The sequence below is a fragment of the Phoenix dactylifera genome, chromosome 18 (assembly GCF_051530095.1).
Source record: "Phoenix dactylifera cultivar Ajwa chromosome 18, Ajwa_hap1_PhDact_Kaust_v1.1, whole genome shotgun sequence".
Classification (NCBI taxonomy): domain Eukaryota; kingdom Viridiplantae; phylum Streptophyta; class Magnoliopsida; order Arecales; family Arecaceae; genus Phoenix; species Phoenix dactylifera.
Genome location: NC_143207.1, coordinates 8,924,343 through 8,944,397, shown reverse-complemented (window position 1 = coordinate 8,944,397; position 20,055 = coordinate 8,924,343). Strand labels below are relative to the sequence as shown.

General features: G+C 39.2%; 1 protein-coding gene across 6 annotated transcripts in view; it reads left to right on the top strand.

Annotated features, from left to right (window-relative positions):
• Window positions 1–504: 504 nt before the first annotated feature.
• LOC103710197 (cyclin-A2-1-like) overlaps window positions 505–20,055 on the top strand; it is a 29,452-nt gene continuing 9,901 nt past the window's right edge. Inside the window, exons 1-12 of one of the 6 annotated variants that reach the window (XM_039131908.3) lie at window positions 505–759; window positions 2,785–2,870; window positions 3,169–3,533; window positions 3,661–3,964; window positions 4,316–4,428; window positions 4,798–4,890; window positions 14,563–14,696; window positions 17,351–17,426; window positions 17,563–17,681; window positions 17,782–17,815; window positions 17,909–18,058; window positions 18,140–18,274. In XM_039131908.3, coding sequence (XP_038987836.1) covers window positions 3,228–3,533; window positions 3,661–3,964; window positions 4,316–4,428; window positions 4,798–4,890; window positions 14,563–14,696; window positions 17,351–17,426; window positions 17,563–17,681; window positions 17,782–17,815; window positions 17,909–18,058; window positions 18,140–18,274 — 1,464 coding nt within the window. In that variant the 5' untranslated portion in view covers window positions 505–759; window positions 2,785–2,870; window positions 3,169–3,227. Of the gene's footprint in view, window positions 760–2,784; window positions 2,871–3,168; window positions 3,534–3,642; window positions 3,965–4,315; window positions 4,429–4,797; window positions 4,891–14,562; window positions 14,697–17,350; window positions 17,427–17,562; window positions 17,682–17,781; window positions 17,816–17,908; window positions 18,059–18,139; window positions 18,275–20,055 lie in introns of all 6 variants that reach the window. The other 5 variants (XM_039131906.3, XM_088714053.2, XM_039131909.3 and 2 more) reach the window with 5 other exon arrangements.

Sequence of the window (20,055 nt, the reverse complement as noted above, 5' to 3'; positions counted from 1 at the left end):
GGCCTATGCTACCCTCAATTGAGCTTCTGAAATCGAGGTGTTGAAAATCTAGCACCCATAAGCAACAAATTCTGCGGCACTAAGTATACCAATGAGAGCGCTCACATTTCACAAACATACGCCTATATAACTTCCCTGGTGTAGGAGACTAACACGTAACAACCCAACCAGGTGGTATGGTCCCCGGCGTCCACGTGACCAAGTATCCTCTCGCTCGGACGACTCTCACAACCATTTCTATGCGACACACAATCATCGCCGTCCAAATCGCAAGTCAAGACCATCTCGCCCCTCTCCTTCGACGCGTCAGATTTTTGAATCCCGACGCCGTCGCATGTCCCTGCAAACGGACGGCTGAGATGCACAATACCGGGTAAAAATTACGACAAATTCTGCCACCTTAGACAGTCGCATGCGCGGGTCGCACATGCAGCCCTACGGGTCACGTGGTAAATAAATTAAAAACCGTGACCTTTTTTGGGACCCAAATCGAAATCCAAACCGAGATCCGGCGGCAAAACCAGTGGACGGAGAGGGGAGCCTCGCTCTCCTCTCCACTTCGCAGAGCCAAAAGAAAAAACAGGGAAAAAAAAGCGACCCTTCTCTCTCTATTTCGCTCGGTCTTTTAAGTAAATATAAACGCCGCAGAGGGAGGCGGAATATTGTGAACTCCGAAGCCGTCTCCTTGCTCTCTCTCTCTCTCTCTCTCTCTTCCGCTCGAAGAGAAGGAGAGATCGGTGGGAGTTTATCTGGATCGAGGTATGGGCATTTCGTTTTTGGAACTGAGGTCGTTCTTTTGTTCACCGATTTCTTGTGTTTTTGTTGGTTGATTGCGTTGAATTCTTTTACTTTTTATTTCGATGTCTATTCTAGGGTTTGTGATATTGGAATCGTCGACCATGGATCCCGGGTTTGTGGGCGGGTTGATCGGGCAAGATTTGGAGGATTTATTTGCGGATCTACCGGTTTATAAATGATTTTTTTTAAAAAAATATTTTCCGTATTTTTTTTAAATTTTCAAGAAAGTTTTTAAGCAGATCGGTTGCGTTAGGAGGTAGATGTGCAGCTTCTTGAGGTGCTGACGGTTTAGAAGTCAGCCTTGTTAGATATTTCCTTTAGCCAAAGAAATCAATTTATTGATTCATGGGTTTTGGGGTTGAGAATTGGCTCTATAATTTTGGTCTTTTTCTTTTTAAAGAAATCTTTCACTTGTTTGTTTTTCTTCTCATTAATTTCGTTGATGTGGAACTGTTTTTTTTTGTAGTATTTTACATTTTGGTGAATTATTTATTCTTGATGCTGAGATCGTTTTATATGGGTGATAGTGAGGAAGAAAACCTTTTTGGCGGATTTAGCTATGTGTGCTACTAGGGTTGGTGATAACTTTGGCTAGCGAAAGGTCTGAAAAAAAAAGGGGAGAACTTGGGTTACTGCAGTGTGATGGGAGACCCTTCGCATTATTATTTATTATTTATTTTTCTTGTAACGTAATTATCTTGGACATGTCTGACAATAAAGGTCTCATTGAGAAGCCGATCTCAGGCAGAATGTAAACCAAAATGCAAGTTGTGTGCCTGTGTAAAAATGTACTGCTATCAAAGTTAAACTTCAGAAATACTATAAGCAGGAAGAAAGTCTGAGCTACCAAACATTTTTTAATGTTAATATAAGCTTATGATCTTGAGAAGTGCAATAGTTCTTTTAAGTAAACATATGACTTGAGTTAATTCAGCATGAATGTGAAGTAGACTGAGGTGTGGCACATAATCATCACTGGACGATGGAAGCATATAAGCTTTGAGGCATTTTCACTGATTTTGCTTTTTCTTTTCTCCAGAAAAGGGACCTTTTCTGCCCAAATAAAGTACATACATTCAAAAATCAGAAACTACTCATTATTTATTGGTCCTATTGTTTTATAGAACTTGTGGACTTGGGAAATCTATATTTTCTAGGTACTGGCTTGCCAATTAGTCTAGATGGCTTAATATGAAGAATTTCAAGTGTTATGCTTTTGAATTGGTATACTGATACAGTGTAAAAACAAAATTGGAATGTGTTATTAGAACATCACTTTCCCATGAGAAACTGAGCTCTGCTTGAAGCATAAAAGATGTGCAGATGTCAAGAACACGCCATGGATTAGTGTCCATCAAACATGTTGTTGCATTGTTACTATTTTAAGTTTTAACATTTTACAGGTTTGAAAATCTTTGGCCTTTTGTCTATGCATGTCTGCCACTTCCTGGATTATGTGAAGAGGGCCACTATAAGATGCTTTCTCTTACAAATTGTGCATAGAAAAATTTAAGTGATGCACACAGGTTTTACCTTTTCTTGCAGAAAAACTAATTTGAATCATCATTTTTTAAAATCTTTGCTTACAGATAAGCAGTTTATTTTGCTGAGAATTTCCATTAAACTATTCTCTGTTAATTATGTGATGATACCTTTAAGTAATAAATTGTTTGCCCAGCAAACTAATTATGGTTAAGACATGGCAAATGTGACCCAAGAGTGAGCCCGATCAGACCGACACACGCTGCCATACTTCTAGTTTTAAACTTAATTGATTTAAGTTGAAAAATTAAAAGTTAGCCATGAAAAAAGATAGGCTGCTTTTTGCATGATGTTTATGAGCTTTAACATTAATGATAACCTAAGCAAATGACTTTGATGAATATGTCCACATTGTGTAGCCAAATTTTGCCATAGCAATACTGTAATAATTTGTTTTTAATGTAACTTGACTGAAGCATAATGGATAGTCTATTTTTTGGTTAGTTGGAGGAACATGATGCCATAGGGGTGCTCGCATGACTGCCTTGAATTGGTGTTTTCCTATAAACAATTCTTCCCTTCTTCATGTGGTAATGTTTTCAACTTTCTCATCTGTTTATGTTCGTTAGCTAAAACCTTAGAGAGGGGTTTAGCCGTCTGCTATGGTTAGATGGGAGGAACCACTGTTTATAATGGCCAACTATTGGATATTTTATTAAGCACACCTCTTGGAAATTTTCTGGTTAAAACATGAGGCTTCACAAGTAGATCAGTGTACCCAGTCACACTGGATCTTTTTTTTTTTTTTTTTAAATTCCTTCCTGCCTTTGTTTCATCATTTTTTTCATTTTTCTTTTGTAATTACTCAAGTTTGGTTCGAATGGGCAGGTGCCATGAACGGTTCCTTGTGAGAGTGGTGCATCTTATTCTTTAAGTCCTAGTTGGCCATGAGGAAGGAAAATTCCATAACTGCTGGTTATAGAGTGCCTACTGTTCGAATCACACGAGCTCGAGCTGCTGCCATCCGTGCAAATGGGGGTGGGGGCGTGCTCCCTTTGTTACCATCACTTGCGAAGCGAGAGAAGATGCAAACACAACAAGGAAAATCAAAGAGGGCGCCTACAGATGAGAACAGTCAAACTGCTTCTCTTAGTGCAGGTTTTCAGCACAAAAAGAGAGCAGTACTTAAGGATGTCAGCAATGTATGTGCTGATAATTCATATAGGCACTGCATTCCTGCAGCAAACGTGCAGGTTATTGACCTTCTCTCTTTAGATTATGGAATTTTTTGTTTCAATTTTTTTTTTTTAAAATTGTCTTTTACTACTCGGGAAATTACACTTTCTTCTTTTGATGATTCAGTCTAAGACCTCCCCTCAGGTTAAACTGGGTGGCTCTAAAGCCAAGCGATGGTCTGACCAGAAGAATTCTAAGTTAGCCACAGCCACGTCTGTTGAAACTGCGATACTTCATGATTTTGTGAAAAATAAGGTGGCTGAAGAGATACCAGAGGTAGGAATATTGGAATCAAAAGAAGCAACTGTTTCAGCAAAAGTGGATGAATGCCTTTTAGCCCTACAAGATATGGAGTGTCTCAGGGATAGTGAGAGCACATGTGATACAACTTTCTTCAAGGAACATAACTTCAGAGAAGGAACTGAAATCATCAATCATTCAAAGAATGGTTCGTATCATTTTTCTGTTTCTATTTTAACTTGATACAATCGTCCTTGTGAATTATGGTTGTCTCTAGAGACTACTTTGAGCACTGGATCGCCAGTAGCAATGACAAACTAAACAATGGCGATCCAAGCAAAAGGCTCACCATCAAACTTTAGGTGAATAACCAATGAAATCAGGCATATATTGATGGAAAAGGCATGTTTACTTGGTTCATATAAATCTTAGCTCATGTATTTAATAATTTAAGCAGTTCATTTATCTACTACTGCCAATTCATACCAGGAAATTTATGAAGAGGGTCTTAGAAATTTCAATTCTATAGTGATTAAATATAAGCTTTGTGATGATCCAGATGCAGGAGGCTTCACCGGGAAAGATATTGTAGATATTGATGCTGACCATGGAATTCCTCAGATGTGTAACATTTATGCTGAGGACATATATACCAATTTACGTGCTGCAGAGGTATCCTTAACAGACATTATTTGTAAATATCGATGCATCTGAATCTTTTTTATTCTCTCTCTCTCTCTCTGGGTTGTTGTTTTTCTACAATTTAACCGATTTTAGATCTCCATCAAAGTTATCCTTTCTTTTCTTTTCTTTTCCTTTTTCTTTCTCATTTGCTGCTATTTTACATGTCAAATTTGGTGTGGACAATCCCTATGTTGTTGATATATGTAACTGTATTTGGGAAATTTTTTGTCTAGCACAAAATCTGTTTTCTTTTGTTGGTTTCTTCCTCATCTTTTCGATCAATACATTGCTATTATGCAATTCTTTATTTACTTGATATACTGCTTGTTGCTTGACCTTAAATTTTTATTTCTTTAGCTTATTCGAAGGCCTTTCTCCAATTTCATGGAAACAATGCAGCGAGATATCACACAAAACATGCGGGGCATTTTAATTGATTGGCTTGTGGAGGTTTGTTAATTTTCTTTATTTTCCTTAAATCTTTATATGCATTTTCTGCTAAAGATGCTTGTTCTTTGTTATAGATCCTTGAGATTGCAAGGTGGGCATGATCACCGAAGGCATCATTTAAAAAAAATCGCAAATCTTGAATTAGTTTTCTTTGCTAAAATTTATTAGAATGAGTTGGAGATGTGAAGACTGTATTTTGGTAGTATGCTACTACTTTTAAGTTAAGCATTTGGTATATAATCGTATTCTTTATCCAAACAACTGACAAAGGAGAGACATTTGCTGTGGAAATTTTCAGTATTGGAAATTGCCAAATTAAATTGTTGATGGAATGCTGCAATACGAAATTTTAGCAAACCACAGATCACCTACCTTCTTTTTATACTTCAAATCAAGATTGGAAAACATTACTTTTGATGTTGCATCAAAATTACTAAAAAATATCTACCTTTTTCTAAATTATGGTGGGAGTAAAATCTCATAGCTTCGGATGACATGAAATATTTTTTTGAACGAATATTCGTTCTGGATTTTGGGTTACTTCCAAAATGAATTGGCAAGTAAATTGCAATATAGGATCCAACGCTGAGTTTCTTTAATAAATGGTTAAGACATGATTTTAAGAACTAAAAGACATTCAGGAGACCTAACCAAAAGGTCAAGCATGCACAAGAGTTAAGGTTGGAAATTCTAATATTCATAATGCATAAACAATAAAAGCTCTGTCTTCCACTTCATTTTATAATTGTTATTTTTGAAGAATGAGTTATTTATTAACTAAACTTTAAGCCAAGCTAAATAAAGGATACTATAAATATACAACTATTTGTGATCAACTATTTGAAACTAAGACTGGACTTTCTGAATCTGGTTCTACCAGAATCAAGGTCATTGTTAACTCTGACTCATTCAAATCTTGAGGAATTTTCATTTTTAAACTTGAGACCCTACTTAAATTTGTTTCTAGCTGGATTATAGTGTAGCTATATGGTTGACCATATAACCATGCTGAATGCTCGACAGGGATGGCAATAGGGTGGGTAGGCTAGTATCTACTCATACCTTGCAATTCATGTACATGCACCACATTGTATTTATCTTGAGGCTTGGTAGGGCAGGTAGAGTTAGATAGGGTGGGTCGAGGTGGGTAAAGTTGCAATTTTTTTTTTTTTTTGCAAACAAATCAAACAAATAAAAAATGAATTGAAACGTAAATCTCTATACTGCACATAACATCAGACAAAATAAAAATCAAAGACATAGAACATAACAAACCAAATGTTCAACAATGATAGAGTCAACAAATAGAAATATTGTTTTTTAGGAAGTCAAATATCCCTTAAACTAAGAAAAGCAATCAAATAAAAAAAAACAAACAACTAAAAATGTATTTTGTACCTTTTCACATGATTAATCTTTCTCATGATTGATTACCACACTTTTTTCTCCATTATCATCACAATCATCATAATTATCAAGGCTTATATAATTGGGTCAGGTTTGGGGCGGGCTTTGCCATTATCCGCATTTTCCCTGAATCTACTATGCGATTTAGAATGAAGACCCGCCTCTGCCACCGACTTTAAACGGGTAGGGTAAAACCCACTTCATTAAGGTCGGATCGGGTCGGGTCCCTGTGGGGCAGAGTAAATTACCACCCCCAATGCTAGAAATGCAAACGTTGTAATAGGATAATCAGCTTTGAGGCTAAGAACCCGATGATGTGAAATACATAGTGCATGTGTTTTAATCAATGCTTGGATATTAGATGTCAACCATGGCTAGTAGAACTGCTCCTAACCGTCCGGTTTGGGGCGTCCCAAGCCATACCGGTGGTGAAAACGAGACCGGCGACGGTGGGGGAGGAGAAGAAAAAAGAGAAAAAGAGGGAGGGAGAGGGAGAGGGAGAGGAAGGAAGAGAGAGGAAGGTGGAGCCAGCCGGCAGAGGCTGACGAGCCACCGTGCGGAGGAGGTGGAGGCCGGGGAGCCGCGGAAGAGAAACTCCCGCTTTGGGCCCCTGTTTCGAACGAAACAGGGGATCGGAGGCGGAGCTCCTCCTTCGCCTCCTCCGTGGCAGCTCTCCGGCCTCCGCCTCCTTTACCTGACGGCTCTCCGTGACAAGAAAGAGACTTTGCTGGAAAAATCTGCTTCCCCTTTGAGTCTTTTCCAATTATATAGAATACAAGGCTTAATTACAGCTATAGAATCTCCACAATCTAAGCATCTAATAAATACAGATCTAGCCTAAGAATGGAAAACGAAAATACATTTCAACCTTATTTACAACATACAATGAATGTGCTAAATCAGATTCCTCTTTTCAGCATACAACGAAGATGCTAGCTGTAAATCAGATCCCTAGTTTTCAGCATACAACAAAGATGCTAGCTGTAAATTAGATCCCTAGTTTTCAGTATACAACAAAGATACTAGCCTGTTGTGTGACAGCTAGCATTGACACCCCCCTCAAATTGATGCTGGTACAGGTACCAACAGCAATTTGCTGACCAAGAACTCATGTTGTTGCCTAGGCAAGGCTTTGGTGAAGATGTCAGCCACTTGTAAATTAGCGGAGACATGTGGCAAAGAAATGAGTTGCCTATCAAAAGCTTCATGTATAGAATGACAATCAACTTCTATATGTTTAGTGCGCTCATGATAAACTAGATTCGCTGCAATTTGTATGGCACTTGTGTTGTCTGCATGTAGAGGAGTTGGAATAGATGGAGCAAATTCAAGTTCAGCAAGGAGCCCACATAACCAAATAACTTCAGAGCATGTAGATGACATGGCTCGCTATTCTGCTTCAGTAGATGATTTAGAAACCCTTTCTTGTTTCTTGCACTTCCAGGAGATCAAAGCATTGCCAAGATACATACACCACCCTGTTGTAGACCTACATGTGTCAGGGCATCCAGCCCAATCTGCATCACTGTAGGCAGTAAGTGCGAGATCAGATCTAGTAGGAAAAAATAATCCACGCGTAGGAGAGCCTAGAAGGTATCTTATTATTCGACGGACAGCAGTCATATGAAGATGTCGAGGAGAAGACATAAACTGACTGACTTGATGTACTGCATAAGAGATATCCGACTGAGTGACGGTTAAGTAGACAAGGCTGCCAACAAGCTTGCGATACAAGGTGGGATCAGAGAAAGGGTCACCTTCATGTCTTCTGTATTTAACATTCAGCTCCGAAGGTGTATTAGCAGGAGCAGAATTTTCTAAACCAGCTAAGGCAATGAGGTCTTTAGTGTATACCTTTGTTGGTTTAGAAAAAGACCTTTAGTAGATGTGTGCACCTCTAATCCAAGAAAATAAGTGAGGGGACCAAGATCCTTCATATGAAAATTAGCATGAAGAGACTCTTGAAGCTAAGTAATCAAAGATGAATCAGTGCCAGTGATGATGATATCATCTACATAAACAAGAAGGATAACAATACTGGTGGAAGTCTTGTGTAGAAACATAGAAGTATCGTACTGGCTTTGCACAGAGGAAAGTCTTAGATTAGTTTGCCTGAATTTTTCAAACCAAGCCCGCGATGCTTGTTTTAACCCATATAGAGACCTCTTTAGGCAACAAACAGCATTGCTAGAAGAGCTTGCCATGCCAGGAGGAAGGCGCATGTAGATTTCTTCTTTGAGATCGCCGTGAAGGAATGCATTTTTAACGTCCATTTGATGGAGAGACCAACCTTATGAAGCAGCAATAGCAAGAGTTGTGCGTGTTGTAGTCATCTTGGCTACAGGAGCAAACGTCTCATCATAGTCAATATCGTATTCTTGGTTGTTTCCAAGAGCCACAAGTCTTGCCTTATGACGGTCCAAGGAGCCGGCAGATTTAAGCTTAACAGAATAAACATACTTGCAGCCAATGGGCGTGAGACCACGTGGGCAGGGGACTATGTCCCATGTCTGGTTCAGTTGAAGAGCATCTAGTTCCTCTTGTATTGCTTGCTGCCCTCACTCATGTTTCATGGCCTGGGTAGAATAAGAAGGCACAAGAATAGTGGACAATGTAGCAACTAAAGATGTAGCTGAGTATCCATACCGATCAGGAAGCCGAGTTTGGCGAGTTGACTTGCGAAGTGGCTGCAGATCAGGTGTAGATTCTGGTTCAAGTGTTGGAATAGGTTCTTGCTGAGGGCTATCATGATGAGCATGCCTTTCATACACAAAACCTGGTTTAAATCTTGTTTTAGAAGATGGTAAAGATTGAGGACTGTCATTAGAAAAGTCTGGCAAGAATGATACTGAAGGTGAGGATGAAAATTCAATGGTAGACATGAAAAAATTTTGATTCTCAAAGAAGATGGCATTTCTTGAGACATGTATCCTCTTAGCAAAAGGATCATAACATAGAAAACCCTTTTGACGAGGAGCATATCCAAGAAAAGCACACCTAACAGATTGAGCTGAAAGTTTAGCGCGTTCATGTGGAGGTAAGTGGACAAAACAAACACACCCAAAAGTGTGGAGATCAGAATACTTGGGATGAGAATGGTACAGACGATAATATTGTGACTCATACTGCAATTTAGAAGCAGGAACACGATTAATTAAGTAAACTGCAATACTAAGAGCTTCAACCCAAAACCTGGATGGAAGTGATAGAATTTTTTTTTCCAGGAATGTTTGAGGAAATCCACGCTTCAAAAAAGAAGTGAAGTGAGGCTTTCCAAGCCGAACGAAACGAAGACAGCGCGAAAGAGAGAAAATGCGATAGCAAAGGCCAATGGGTCGGTCGAGAATAGAAGAAATTCTCAATGACGCTCTTTCTGGTCAGGATAAACCTTATCTGCGGCAAGCCATACATGTTGGCTCCTTCCATCCGAATTGGTTTTTAGGGTCCCTTTTTTTACTCCAAACGAGGTGGATCGAGCGCGAGTGATTCAGAGTCCCGGAAAAAGGCTCTCTTGCTTCTTTTGCTTTCCCACCCGAGCCAACAACTCCGATCGGAGAAACTTCGGAACAAACAACTCCCCCCGAGGGGGACGAGGCCGCAGGCCACTGGCGGATCCCACGTTAGCTCCAAGACGTTGGTCTCTAACTAGAAAGGTACATGCTTGAGCTTGAGAAGCTTCTGGCCCGGTGGGTCCGTAAAACTCACTAGGATAAGCGGTATTATTGAACCATACGAAACAACAAGCGATGAAACCAAAAATAGAGCAGAGGCAAAAAGACAATAAGTAGATACATAAATATATAGGCCAGCTTGCCCTCTGGTAGCCTGGTAATTTCAATAGGCTGCTCAGAGGTGATGGGTTCTCTGGTGAATTCCCCCGTCTCGTCGGGGTCAGGTCCCTTGTTCTGAAGCTGGCATTTTCACTCGCGCTACCCGAAAGGGAAAATGAAGTCACCCCTTTCTCTAAGCCTGCTAGCTAAAAGGCAAGTGGTAGATCTTCTTGTAACATTTCACTTTGGTCATTTTTTTTTTCTCATTGATTGAGTTGATTTCAACCTCCTTCTGCTTCGTATGTTGCTGCTTTGTTGCTGTCCGACCACCGCCTTCGTTGATAGGTCTGTGTCACCTGCCGATCTGCTTTTCGGAAGATGAGCTCGATTTACGGAAACACTCAATGCAGAAATTGATGACTCAAACAGCAAAGTTCGAACCATGTCAAACGGATGGCAATTCTTTCTTTCAGCAATCCCATTTTGTTGTGGAGTGGATGGGCATGACCTTTGAGATATAATTCCTTTTTGTTGTAGAAGTTTCTGGAATTCATGAGACATGTATTTCCCACCTGAATCTTATCTTAAGATCTTGATGCAGGTGGAAAATTGGTTTTCAATGAATGCCAAAAACCTCTTAAACACATTAATGACTTCAGATTTGGATCAGAGAAAATAGATCCATATAAACCTACTGTGGTCGTCAATGAAGGTCACAAAGTATTTGGATTGAGCATGAGAAACAATAGGTGCAATTCCCCAAACATTACTATGAATGAGATCAAAACAGTTTGCAGAGAGAGTACTATGAGTAGGAAAAGGCAGCACTTTGGTCGTGCCTAATCTATAGCTGGAACAATCAAACTCGACATCTTTAGAGGAACACTGAGTTTTAAGTAAACCAGAATTTAGTACATGAAGCAAGATCTTTGAGTTTGGATGGCCTAAATGATTATGCCACATTTGACTCTTGTTTTTGGCAGAAATACAAACAAAAGAGAACAATTTGGAACCACGAACAACAGCTGGAATGTGTAAAGGAAAGAGTCGCCCTCATTTAGGCCCCTTTGCGATCATCGTCCCCGACACCTGATCCTGCACAATACAACCAGTTCCAGAAAAGTGGACATCACAATTATTCTCAACCAATTGCCCAATAGAGATTAGGTTACTAGTCAAACCAGGAGATAGAAAAACATCTTTCAGAGAGGAGAAGACATCACCAATGGCTGTAATAGGTAAGGAGTCCCCATTTGCAGTATGGATTTTTATATTACCATTATATTTCTTGACATTAGAAAGGCTCTTGGAGGAGTAGGTCATATGATTTGAGGCTGCAGAATCAAAGAGCCAAAAGTTTGAAGAAGCTGTTACCTGAAAGTCTAAGTGCTGAAAAGGCAGAAAACATCATATGCTGAACCATTTTAGGTGTTACAGAGTCTGAGATAGCAGCTGTAGATGAAGAAGGTTGTAAAGTCATGGCAGTGTTATGATCTGAGGTTTTGGGAGCAGCTTGATATGCCATGGTGGACTCAGAATTCATGGAATCAGCACCTGCAGTCTTGACTGTAGCTTGAAAAGCTTTTTGATTTCTGTTTTGTGGCCGAGTTGGACATGTTGTAATGATGTGCCCCTTTGCTTTGCAGTAATTGCAAAACTTCTTCGGACAATGAGTTGCAATGTTACCAAATTCGTTGCAGCTATAGCATTTAACATTCCTCATGTCCTGACCTCTGTGTTTCCCATTTGCTGCATAGGCAATATTAGGAGAATCTATGGAAGTCTGCTGTTGTTCTATAGCTGTTTGTGTAAGGGAACACTGCTCTTCTCTCATAAGTTCACCCAAACAAGTATCCAAAGATGGTGTTGGAGATCGACTCATCAAATTAGACTGAACAGTTTCAAAACTTGGACGTAATTTCATCAGAAACTGATCTCTCTTGCTAGTTTCATGGACTGCTTGGATAGCAGACATTAACTCCGCAGGAACCTTAGCATACACAATGTCAGAGTATTCGGTCCACAAATTAACAAAACCAGAATTGTATTCTTGCACAAACAAGCTTCCTTGCAATTTCAAATTCTAATTGAAATCTTCTAGCATCATTATCCTGGTTGTACACACGTTTCAAATAATCCCACATTTCTTTGGATGTTTTATAGGGTCTAAGATTAAAAAGAATATTAGGTTCTACAAAACCCAAGATCCAACTCCTAATACGTGCATCCTTCACTTCCCACTCAGCCCCTTTCATAACATCTTTTGGTCTAGAATTAGATCCATCAAGATGTCCCCATAGCTCTTTCCTTTTGACATATGTTTGAAATTGAAATTCGCAAGCAAAGTAATTCTTCCCCGTAAAACGAGTGCAAGAAGACTCAGATTTTTCAAAAGACATGGTTGCTACAACAAATCTTCCCACTTAAACAAATGATAAATATATCAAAGCCTAGCAGCCCACAACAGCCAGAATAACCAAATCAAAATATCCCAACAAAAACTGAAAACCTCAGATCAACTCAGAATCCTTAGCCAAGAGAAAAACGTACCTCTGGTGCTCGAAACAATGATAGAACCAAATCTGTAGCTTACAAGACAGAGAGAGCAAAGTAATCACGAAGTTTAATTACTAGCTCTGATACCATGACAAGAAAGAGACTTTGCTGGAAAAATCTGCTTCCCCTTTGAGTCTTTTTCAGTTATATAGAATACAAGGCTTAATTACAGCTATAGAATCTCCTCAATCCAAGCATCTAATAAATGCATATCTAGCCTAAGAGTGGAAAACGAAAATACATTTCAACCCTATTTACAACATACGATGAATGTGCTAAATCAGATTCCTCGTTTTCAGCATACAATGAAGATGCTAGCTGTAAATCAGATCCCTAGTTTTCAGCATACAACAAAGATGCTAGCTGTAAATCAGATCCCTAGTTTTCAGCATACAGCAAAGATGCTAGCCTGTCGTGTGACAGCTAGCATTGACACTCTGGCCCTCCGCTGGTTCTCCGTCGATCTCCTTCGGCCTCCCCCTTCCCTCTTTTTTTCTCTCTCCTATTCTCCCTCTCCCCTGCCTCTCCTACTGTGTCGGTACAGGCCTGGCCCAACCCGATGTGGGCTTGTACCGACTCGTGCCGCCGGACAATTGGTCCCGAGCCCGGTACCGGCACAACAAACACTGATATCAACAATATAACACCATGATATTTAATGGAAAAAAAACATGACCATGTCCAATCAGATAAAACTTTGCTGATTAAGTGTGGATGAGGCACCCTTTCCACTTTCATGCCCAGTTTAGTTCTAACAATGTTGCTTCTATGGGTTCATGTAAGCAGTACATCTGTGCATGGTCAACCTATTCAGGATTTTAATCCTCTGAGTTGGTCTATTATTGTCCTTGGTTTTGCTTACCGGCCGTAATGCAGAAATGTAGCAGTAAGCTGAACATGCAACTGATGAGATGTCGGGACTTTGATTGAAGGAGACAGACTGGAACATAAACTTTTTCTATTAGTTTCTGGACTAACTCTAAGGCAAGCTAGAGAGATCTGATACTCCGATATTGCTTTAGCTGCATCAATCTACATAAATCAAGCTAGGATCCACTATTGGTAAGTAAAAAAATGTGATGTTATTTCATGTAAGTGGTGCCATTTCTTAGGTGAAGTCTAGTGTAAGGAGAATTACAGATGGGTGAGGTTTGACGAAATTGTGCAAACAAGCAATACATGCTGGTGCCTGAAAAATTATATGCAAATGTCAGATTTCGGCTACTAAATGACTATCATACATGGCCATGGGAATCATCAATGAGCTTCTTACATGGACTTGAAGTTTATTTTTTTTTTTAATGAAGTCTATTTTGTAGAATATTTTACTGATATTAGCTTTAGGTTAAAAGGCATTGGCATCTTTCCAACAGAGGCTTCAAACTAGTTCAAAAAACTCTAATGAAAAGATTGCGTACATAGTTTGACAACAGTCTAGAGATGAAGTAGAGTGATCTTTGATTGAAAGGATGTATGCTTGGATGCCATTATGGGAGGCCTGGCTTTGGGAAAATGAATTTAAATTATTTTAAAGAAATGGAAAAGTAACAAGTATCATTGTGGTGCATCTAGTACATGCAGACTATATTTCATTGGCTTTTTTTTTGGAAAAAATCTTTCTGGTCAATACTTTGGTCAAAAAGCTTAAATGTAGAAATGTCCACCATAATAGGACTTGTTTTTGTTAGTAATGGAAAACACATGTTCGAAGTGTCCTTGTATTTGCTTTCTAATTATGCTGAAGATAAAAGAACAAATACATCCTTATTAGAGCCTTAATTTTGATTGGCAACTTTATTAGATCCATAATGTGTTTTTATGGATTAGAATAGGTAGGTTGTCGTGCTGGATGCTTAGTTTGCTTTTTTCTTACAGTAAAAGCTAATATTGGTTTGACAGTACATGCTTCATTATGTTTTTCCCTTCATTTCCTTTTCAGGTTTCTGAGGAATATAGACTTGTTCCAGATACGCTTTACCTTACAGTTTATATTATTGACTGTTTTCTATCTCACAACTATATTGAACGACAAAGGCTGCAACTACTTGGCATTACATGCATGCTGATTGCCTCGTAAGTTTCCCCTTTTTCTTCATTTCTCAGTAATTCAACAAATTATATACAGTATTTACAGCTAAAAAATATAGTTGGTGATTTTCTAGTGTATGAACAGTAAAAGCATTTTCCTTGGGAATGGGTACCCTCTCTGCCATTTATTCCTGTGAAAGTGTCTGATTTGTTTCTCTGCAATGTCACCGCAGCTAAGGCTGCAAATGGGTCGGGTTGATCCGAGACCCGACCTGGCCCGACCCGCGTAGACCCGACCCGACCCCGAATTTTAGGACCCGCGGGTCTGGGTCGGGTCCTAAAATTGGACCCGAATCATTTTCTGGGTCGGGTCTGGGTTTATCGAACGGACCCGACCCGACCCGAATGGACTCGAAGAGAGAAAGAGAGAGGGGGAAAAAGCAAAAGAGAGTTTTTTTTTTCTTTTTTTTATGTGGGTCATGGCACTATTGGTCCGTCAGGATCCTCTCTTGGTCTATTACACTGTTGATACCTCTGGTGTCTTGGTAGCTGGCTTTTTTTTTTTCCTTCGGTTTTTTGGTTTCTGTTTTTTTTAACTTTTACAGGGAGGAAGTGAGGGAGCACCGAACTGAATATGGGTCATGTGCCAATTTTCTGCAAAGGAATTGGATTTTGGAAGAAGGTCTGGGATTTTTTTTATCCTCGTGAGAGGGGAGCTGGGAGACACCAAGTTCCGTCCAATCAGTTGTATGGACAAAAAATAGTGTGATATGAAATTTGGCTTGTAGACCGACTTAGTTAGTAAGTCGGGGTCATCTGTTCTGACTGGAGATCAATTGCAAGTCTTTCAAGTCATGGGTCACCCAGCACCTCATAATTATGATATGACCAAATTAGATTTGCCCAAATTCTTTCCCAAAAATATAAAAAAATTGGACCCGATTCGGACCCGAACCCGACCCGACTCGGACCCGGACCCGACCCGGACCCAACTCGGACCCGACCCGACCCGACCCGATCTTCAACCGGGTCGGGTCTGGGTCCAAAATTAGGATCCGATCAAAAAACCGGGTCGGATCGGGGTCATCTAGGACCCGATCCGACCCGACCCATTTGCACCCCTAACCGCAGCAGAGTTTGACTGGTAACAGAAAGCAGGTCTAACCTCTAGGTAGTAATTTCCATGTGGATCATACAGACTTTTGTTGCGAAGTATTCCTATATGAGGTTGGGTTTTGGTATTTTATCGATTAAAAACTTTGTTCTTCTACACAGTTTACTTAATATCATATGATTCCTAGAAAGCATGATCTATATGAAAATTTGTATAGTTTATTGCTCGTATCTTTCAAATGGGTATTGTTATTGGATATTTTTTTGTAGAGAGAGAAGGTCACAGCTTAATCTAATTAGTGATAGAAATGTGTTAAATCTCATCTGAAACCCACTAAATTATGATTCAAGGCATGCATGACAAGTAAATAGGTTCATTTCCAGACATATTCGGCATTAAAAGATAACTCAACTCAATTAAGTCTTAATCCCAAACTAGTTTGGGTCGGCTAATATCCAACATTATGAGATATCATCTAAAATTCAAAATTAAATAGATACAGGTAAATTAGAACCTTCATGCTCCTTGGAGTCTTTCATTCTGTTATCATGAATGGCTAGCCTGACCAATAAAAGCTACATAACTTGTGGTTTGGTCTCTCTCTCTCTCTCTCTGTCTCTCTTCCCCCCTTCTGTCTCCCACCTTCCGTAGTGCACTTTCTCTTCCACTGCAATCACTTATCTTCCTTCTCTGGGTCTCTTATACTTTTGCATTGTTAGTTACTAAAATCATCTGCATATCGACTATATGGACAGTTTTCATTCTTTCTAAACATATTTACATATCTTGAATCCCAAAATTAGGTTAATTGAAAGTGTGGTTCACATTTTTGTTCTTACATCGAAAATCAAACATGTATCTGATTTTTTTAAAGTAAATCATAAATATCCATTCTTTTATCCTTTGTGCTTATCATGGTTGATACAAAACACTATCGTGCAATTTTTGTGTCATTTTTATTTTATCAATTAAAGCCAACCATCTAAAAATTAAATGTATCTATTCCCTTGCCTCAGTTGCGACCGCCTGTCTCATATGCATCACATATGCCTAAGACTGGTTCTCATATGAGTAATGACACAGATAAAGGGGGAGGGGGGCATGGAGCACGTGCACATACAATGAGAAAGAGATATGGTTCTTTGAATATTTGTGATATCTTCAAGATGGTCAAATATCTTCAAGATGGTCAAATCCTTACACTCTGAGAATACAATGCTTAATCACACATGATTGGATGCAGTACATAACCCATTAAATGTTTCCATATTAGTGGTTTTCTGGCTAGGTTCCAGATTTTGCAGCTAGATCTGCCACATTGATGCTGCTTTTTCTTGTTTCATTGGTTTTTCTACTCTTCATTGGTTTTATAGCGTGATTTTTTTTTCGGAGTTCTTTATATTGTCATTAGTTTTTCTTTTAATCTGGTATAATCTTGTTGTCTAATGTAGTTACACTTTTACAATAAAGGATCCATGATCTATCTTTTGTCTCAGACATATGCTTGTTGTGATGATATAAAGTTGCATAGCTCTTTTGTTTGTTATATTAATGAAAGCCATAGCTTTTGTTATTCTATTTGCAGGAAATATGAAGAAATTTGCGCTCCTTCTGTTGAAGAATTCTGTTTTATTACAGACAACACGTACACTAAGGCAGAGGTACGTTTTTACCTTTTCGTTTTTAATTTTAATTTTAATGGTGTGTTGCATAATTCGGTACTGTTAATCGGAAAACATTCTCCTCAATGAGAGTCAGTTTCACATCATGTGAATATTGCTGGCTTCTGACTTACAGGTTGTCAAAATGGAGAGTCAAGTACTGAATTATTTAGGCTTTCAACTATCTGTGCCCACCATAAAAACATTTCTCAGGTTTTTAGATCTACCAGAATTAAACAATTTCATAACTCATCTGTAAGGCTTTATGTACTTCCACTTTCTGAGATGCAGTATGAGAATATCTTAAAATTTAAGGTTCTAATGCCTACTCTTTTATCACTATGTTTACTTGCAGGAGATTCGTTCGAGCAGCACAAGCAACATATAAGGTGAGGTAGATTTTGAGAAAGGATGGGTTTGTATTCCACCCACTAGGTGATAAATCTGTAGGCTTTGTAATTTCCATTTGTTCTAAGCTGCAGGTTCCAAGTCTAGCATTGGGATACTTGGCTAATTATCTGGCAGAGCTGACACTGATTGAATGTAGCTTCCTGAAGTTTCTTCCTTCAGCCATAGCTGCATCTGCTGTGCTTCTTGCTAGATGGACGCTGGATCAGTCTGACTATCCATGGGTCTGTGAACAATTTCTTCACTTTTCCTTCAATCTAATTAAGTTTTATTGATTGTGATTTCCATTTTATTCTTCTCTGCAGAATCCTACTCTGGAGCATTACACCTCATATAAGGCTTCAGATCTTAAAGCAACAGTTCTTGCATTGCAAGAGTTGCAGATGAACTCCAAAAACTGCCCCCTGAATGCTATTCGTGAGAAGTATAGTCTGCAGAAGGTATTCAGTGTTCTAAAATGTTGTCAAACTACTAAATAGTTGCACATAATTTTTTTCACCCCTCATATATATATATATATATACATGATATATACATGTGTGTGTGTGTATATATATAGAGCTGGATTTAGCTGCACCTTGAGTAGGTCTTCACTCAGATTCGGTCAGTTCTAGATTAGACAATGGGGATCCCACATTGATGATCCGAGCCATTGGATGTAATCTACTACCTATAAGCTATTTGCACACTAAATCATGTGATCTGGAGATTTCTAGCTTATGCATTAAGCAATCAAAAGAACCAATATAATTTAATGTTATTTAGATTGTCTATTTTTTTGACCACTTGATGCATAGGCTAGGGATCACTAAATCATATGATTTTTAGTATGTAGGCAGTCTAGTACCAGCTTGAACTATTGATATGGGATTCCCATATTTGATTTGGACTTGATCGGATCTGAGTAGAGATCCACTTGAGTGTTAGCCCAATCTAGCATCATATACACACACATACATATACATACACACATGAACACATATATTATAAGTATCTTAAATTATGTCTACTGTGGATTAATTGGTAATGGAGCAAATCTTTGCAGCATTCTTGATTTGTGGTATTCCTAGAAAATTGGTATGGTGCCAAATATCTTAAAAGGTTTGATGATAGGTCTGTGTTGCCCAAGGAGACAACCTAAGAGGGGGAGGGGATGAATTGGGTTTTAATTAAATATTGATCAATTAAAAATATGATGAGTAATTAACTAAATCTATTGCAAGCGAATTAGTTGGATTACTAGATGCAGTGAGTGAAGAGAGTGAAAGAGACACGATGCAAGACAAACACAAAAGATTTATAGTGGTTCAGAGCCAACTCTTGCTCCTACGTCCACTTCCTAAGCCACACTTGGAAGTTCACTATAATCCCTAGGATTACAGCCGGTTGTTTTACAAGCTTATAACCCAACTTGTTGTTTTCACGAGGTCACAACGAACTCGATCGGTTTTGACAGGCTCACCGACTAGAACCACCCAATTATTTTTCTGGGTTCACAATCAAACCCAGTTGGTTTTTTCCGGTACACCGTTGGTTTTATCTTTGGTTCACCAACAAACCTTACAACCCTTGATTCAATCCCCTGATTGAATCAAGTAAGAAAAACAAAGTTTAAGAATTCACAAAGAAAGCTTCTAAAAAGCAGGTGTGAGAACAATATAAGCAAAGTAGAGTTAGAAGCCCTCAAACAGATTTTAGATGAGGAAGTGGGGGTTTTCGATTTCTGAGTCTCCTCTTGAAAGAACCGAAAGTTGGAGGACAGTAGTAGAGCTTTGAATGCGAAGGAAGCACTTTTCGGTTTGAGTTGAATGCACTTCTTCCTTCTTTTTCTTGGATTTACTCTACGAAAGCTCTTGGTGGTTGAAATGCTTTAATGCTCAGATAGAATAGCTCTCTTGTTGTCTACTACTGTTCACTCTAGCTATTTAAGTGGTTCCTTCTGAAAACTAGCCGTTAGAGAGAGATTTGGAGCCGTTCTGTCTCGTCTGCACATCCTGACAATGTATCCGTTGGGATCGAAGTCGACTCGTGCAATCTAGTGTCGACTCGGCTGTTGCTGGAGTTGACTCGCGCTTTATTGGAGACGACTCGCCCACTGTTCAGGATTTGAATTAAAGTGCTTGTCTCGTCCTGGAGTCGACTCGGACCAAAACTGGAGTCGACTCGCCAACATCTGGAGATGACTCGGGCACTTAGGGGTCGGCTCGTTCTCAGGGTTACA